Source organism: Setaria italica, chromosome VII (assembly GCF_000263155.2).
Source record: "Setaria italica strain Yugu1 chromosome VII, Setaria_italica_v2.0, whole genome shotgun sequence".
NCBI classification, from domain to species: Eukaryota; Viridiplantae; Streptophyta; class Magnoliopsida; order Poales; family Poaceae; genus Setaria; species Setaria italica.
The window spans coordinates 32,759,019-32,764,342 of record NC_028456.1 but is presented as its reverse complement, the minus strand read 5'-3'; the positions used below and the strand labels follow the sequence as shown (position 1 = coordinate 32,764,342).

Below are 5,324 nucleotides of genomic sequence, written 5' to 3'. Positions count from 1 at the left end.
TCCTTGGAGGGGAAGCTAGAGTCGTCGTCATCATCATTGTCGCCGGAGTTGACCAGCTTGCTAGCGGAGGGCTCTAGGTCCAGCACAGATGCATGGGCCCGTGGCCATGCCATGTGCTAGCTAAAAGGGGTCAGAGGAGCATGCAAGGACAAAGCACACCGGCGTCCGAAAGATGTTGGTATAGTCGTCAGTGAAGGTTGAAGATGTGACCATGTCCAGGAACCCTGGTGGAGACAGAGACACCGGACTAGCGAGTGAGACGGTGGCATCTTTACGTTATCGGAGGATCGGAGATTGAAGCATGGCTGCAAACAACTGTATAGTAATGTAGACGGTTGAAACCAAAAGGATTGTGCACTCTGAGAGTGTGTACTTATTTGGAAACGAACTCTTGGTAAATTAAGACGAAAGGAAAGAGCGGTGGCAGGTGGCTAGGTGCTTGGGGCGACCATCTTCTCGATGGCCTGCAGCGCCTCGATAGCGTTACGGAGGGCCAAGGCGAGCTCGGTGGCGACGGCGCCGAGCGGGTTGGCAGCGACCTCCTGCTTCACATCCTCCTCGGCGGACGGCACCGGCGCGGTGGAGTCCTCCTCGAATTTCTTGGCCTGCTCGAGGTAGGCGTCCATGCGCGGCGTGGCAAAGAGGCGCACGGCGTCGACGTCGTCGTCCCTGGCGGCGTAGCGCTGGCGGTCGTGGGACGTCTCGGAGGCGAGGGCGTACGGGAGGCCCTTGGATTTGTAGACCTCCTGGTCGTCCATGAGCCCGATCAGCTTCAGCAGCTCGGCGCGGAGCGCGTCCACAAGCTTCTGGCCGTCGTCCAGCACGATGTCATCCAGCGCGTCCTGCGCGCCTTCCAGCGTTCCCCGCGCCTCGCCGAGCTGGCCTTTGTCGGCGAGCTTCCTCGCCTGCCTTATGGCGTCGGCGTGCCGGCGCCGGGCAATCTCGGCCTGCACCTGCCGGGCCTTACCGCTCGTGCCAGGGGCCTGGGATGGGGTCGGGGTGCGCCTGATCTGGATGTCCTGCGGGACCTGACGGTCCCGGGGCCTCGCCTGGGCGGTGAAGCTGTGCTGGGCCTCGCCTAAGGTCGCGTCGTAGTCGTCATTGTTGGTGTCGCTCACGTCCTTGAGCTTGAGGGTGATGACAACCCTGCGCCCTTCTCCAGCGAAGAGGGTGCCGAACTTGATGGTGATCACGCCGGAGGAAGGGCCCTTAGGGATCGTCGTGTAGTCGGTGCCGGGAGCTACCTCGATAGTGTCCACGTCGCCCCCCTCCGTCTTGGGCGTCAGGGTGAGCTCCACGTCCTGCGCCACCACGGTGAGGAGGCCGGCGAGCAGCTGCGAGAAGGGCAGGCTCACCTTGGACCCGTCGGGCAGGTTGCTGAAAGTCCCGCCGGGAGAATTCCTGGCGATGTCGCTCATCAACTTGTGGTCCGTACCACTACCAAAGCCAAACGTGTAGACGGCCACCTGGCCAGGGTTGACATTCCTGGCTTCAGTATCCTTGTTTTGGTGCCCGTCGGACATGAGGAAGATGTTGGCGGTGCGGGCGTTGGTGTTGACGCGGCCGGCGATGACGGCCAGCCCGGTCTCGAGGCCGGCCTGTATGTTGGTGGAGCCGGTGGCCTTCAGGCTGTCGACGAGAGCCTTGAGTTCGTTCTGGGCGGTAGGGGTCATGGAGCGCAGCGGGGAGCGCCTTTTCCCTACGCTGGAGAAGGTAACGATGGAGAGGCGGTCCACGGGGGTGAGCTTCATGATCACGAACTTCATGGCCTTCTTCAGGCTCTCGATCTTTGCCTTCTCAGGATACTCGGAGTCGCCCATGCTGCTGCTGACGTCGAGCACGGCCACCAGGTCCAGCCCCTCCCTCACGGTGGTGGAGGACGTGGCGTTGATCTCCACCTCCGCCGTCACCGTGTCCGCCGTCAACGCCGCATCATCCTTGAAGTACTTCACAGGCTTGATCGTCACCAGACCCTTGGTCCTTCCTGCACCCACACCCATATGAAAAGCAAAACATTATTCCAACAATCATCATCTCTATACCCATGGAACCATTCGTTCGTTTTTTTGAAGGTGTGTACATGGAATTAGGGGGTGACGGAATGTACCTATATTGGTAGTAGAAGCAGGCGTCTCATCGTCGTTGAATGCCATTACTGATGAGCCTGGCTGCTACGGCAAGCAAGGAGGGATCGAGAGTACAAAGGATATAGCAGAGCACACCTCTATGGCTCTGAGTCTGTGGATGTATCCCCCCTATATAGCAACTCTCTACCAGAACAATTCGTTTCCCATACCCTTTTAAAAAGATGAAGTCCACGAACAAGATGTCTTCACAAACAATAAATGCCGTCCTATGCTTGTATCAAAGAGAGGAAAAACAAAAGCATGATTCAAGACCTAGTTAAACTTGGTCCTCCTAAAAACTATTACAGAAAGCAACGAGCTGTGTAGCCCCTTGATATTGGGGAAGACATGTTAAGTTATTGAAGCAGATCGCATCACCGACCGATATGGCATATAGAGGTTAATAGCACCAAACATGTAAATTACTAAAACATATTTTTCAAGAACTACCATGCAACTATTAAAGAAGACAACCTTAGCCCCTTAATATTAAGTCGACTACATGGATTTCAGGTAGACATGTTAATCAGTTATTGAGGATTCAAGGGCAGATCGCATCACTGACCGATTTTGCCATGCCACATTATTGAGGTTAATATCACCAAGAACCTCTTCCGCTTAAAAAAATCACCAAACACCTAAATTGCTAAAAACTTTCATGAGGAACTACTAGGCAACTAACACAGCGTTCAGGCCTTATCTAATCAGGTGAACCAAGTCTAAGTATGAATAGGTTGAACTAGCTTATGGTAGTTGTTTTATGTCACACTTCACTTAATCTTGCCTCTTAGACTTAGCTTACTTGGCACCGCGTGTTCAGAATAAGTCAATAAGCTTACCACTTAGCTAGCTCCTCCATGGAACAAGCAAGCATATACAAAACACATTCGCTTCCACTTTCATTCTCGCTTTGTGTGGTATTATATATATTTGGAACATAAAGGCTTATAAGCTAGCCTAAACATATCTAAACTACCAGCAAGGAAGGACTTCCACCGCACCAGAATATATGAACCACAAAGAGTCGAAACAGCTAGAATATGAATCAGCTAGAATATTACAACTCTTTTATATGTCGCTAACTTGATGACTTAGAGATGACCTAGTCTGGAAGGAGAACGATAGGTAGGAAGGCATCGCTCATTTCCTTACGTCATGTCTACTATCTTTTTTTAAAAAAACATACACTATTTTCACTTTGCTATGACAATGCTTTGATAATAATTATATTAAGAATATATCATTTATACGGTACTAGAGTACAATTATTACAAACCTTTCTTAATATGACTCTAACCAGTGGCGGAGCCAGAGCCTAGCGACCCTAGGTGCTCACCCAGGCTCACCATTTGCTAAATCCATTACTAATCCTTACTCCCTCCGTCCCGAATTCTTATTCGTTTTGGCTTTTCTAGATACATAGCTTTCCATATGCACCTAGATATATATTATGTCTAGATACATTGTAAAAGTTATGTACCTAGAAAAGTCAAAACGAACAGTAATTTGGAACGGAGGGAGTAGCATATTCGACCCCTAGCTATTGGTTAGCACCGTATGTAGAGCTGTAGAGTGAAGCTACCAGACTCATCGAAGTTGTTGGGTCCGGCGCCACCGACTCTAACGACATCAACTATGTGTCACAAAAGTAATTTACTAATAGAAATTATTGGCTAAATGTTTCTCCCACCTTGTAATTTAAAAAGGATGGATTATCTCACAAGGAATGGTACCTTCTCTAGTAATTACACATACCCAAAGACTATGGGTGGGTCAAGTCTTTTTTTTTTTTGCCTCTTACAACTCCAACTTGACATGTTGCAGGCATGTGGGTATATGCAATGAAGCCAAACGATTACGAACACGCCATCTATCTCAGGTGATGAACACAATGACGTGGGAATACAGTTCGTCAATGCCGACATCAAAGAGAAAATAAAAGCATGCTTGTATTGACTCAGATTTAATTAGTTTAGTTCGTAATTAACACTAAGGCAATCATGACCATGCCTTCTATTCATCGGCGATAGGTTATTGTGACCGGTGCTGTTTCCCTTTCGTGTGGTCTTTTGCTTATGCCATTTTATCATGTTGGTGGTGCTACATTCTTGGATTAATCAGATGACCCGTTTAGGTCATGTTTCTAACGGTTTTACAGATGACAAAAGCAATAACTTGTTTTCGATATTACAAAGCACTTCCGTAAAAAAAAATGCACCTTAAATTCGTTTGCAACATGCGTGCATGTGAGCTACCATTGGGTTACATGTGCGCATGGGAATGGTGGTGGTTGGATGTATGCATGCATGCATGGAGGAGTTAGTTATCATTGAGCAATGACAAGTGGACATGCATCATGTATATAACATTTCTTGAAAACGATAACGGAAGTTGCTAGCAATGACCAAGCGCCAGTCGTCTTTTCTTTGTTTATTATTACTACACCACAGTCATAGACCTTTAAAATTAGTCGGCATCAATCTCTAGCTGATTATGTAAATACCCTAAGAGACGACTTTGGTCAAAATTAAAACAATAATACACGTACACCTTAATTCCTGGTTGGATCACACCGCAATACGAACCATTTGGTCAGACTCTAAAAACAATAGACATAGCAAACGTCAGGCATGAAATATGTAGGCCAACGTCACACGGATCGGAGTCCAAATAACTTAGTAAGTCAACATCTAATACCGAATCTCGTTTCAAAAAAAACATCTAATACCGAATAATCCGGAGAAACCATGAAGCTATCCACAAAAGAATTTGTTGTTTTTCATTGTCTCGCGGCGGTATATGATCAAATTCATTTATAAAATGAGAAATTTTAGTGGTTTTGGTTCATTTTTTGCTTTTTTATTTTTCATGAGTATTGGCATTGTTCTCGATATTAAGCATAATTTCTAGCTCCTGAAGAGAACGTTCTAGCTTCAATTCCTTCCCCTCGGGATACCGTCATGCACTCCTTTTTTATTTCATCTACTAGTGCTACGTCACGCTGGATACTGTATGTTTAATTTGGTTGCTTAATTTCATGCTTTCACACTTTTTGTAATGGACCGGACGCCTCCATAAAATTATTTCCTTACTAATTACACCTCATTTCTTGCTGGTGACCTTTGGACGAACAAGCTAGCAAGCTGCGCTTCCATATATACCATCCATGTCCTCAACCCCAGAACAAGAAGCAATACA

The 5,324-nt window shown here is 47.6% G+C and overlaps 1 protein-coding gene across 1 annotated transcript; it reads right to left on the bottom strand.

Moving 5' to 3' along the window:
- Positions 1–292: 292 nt before the first annotated feature.
- LOC101757900 lies at positions 293–2,223 on the bottom strand. Its single transcript, XM_004977118.3, has 2 exons — positions 2,108–2,223; positions 293–1,984 (listed from the first exon to the last, which is right to left on the bottom strand). The coding sequence occupies exons 1-2, from the start codon at positions 2,151–2,153 to the stop codon at positions 432–434; spliced, it is 1,599 nt and encodes a 532-aa protein (XP_004977175.1). The 5' UTR covers positions 2,154–2,223; the 3' UTR covers positions 293–431.
- Between the last annotated feature and the right edge of the window lie 3,101 nt (positions 2,224–5,324).

Excerpts from the sequence above, each read along its gene's own strand:
- LOC101757900 (XM_004977118.3), bottom strand. The coding sequence starts at position 2,153 with ATGGCATTCAACGACGATGAGACGCCTGCTTCTACTACCAATATAG. Across the intron at positions 1,985-2,107 it reads TGCTTCTACTACCAATATAG|GAAGGACCAAGGGTCTGGTG; the intron begins GTACATTCCGTC and ends GTGTGGGTGCAG.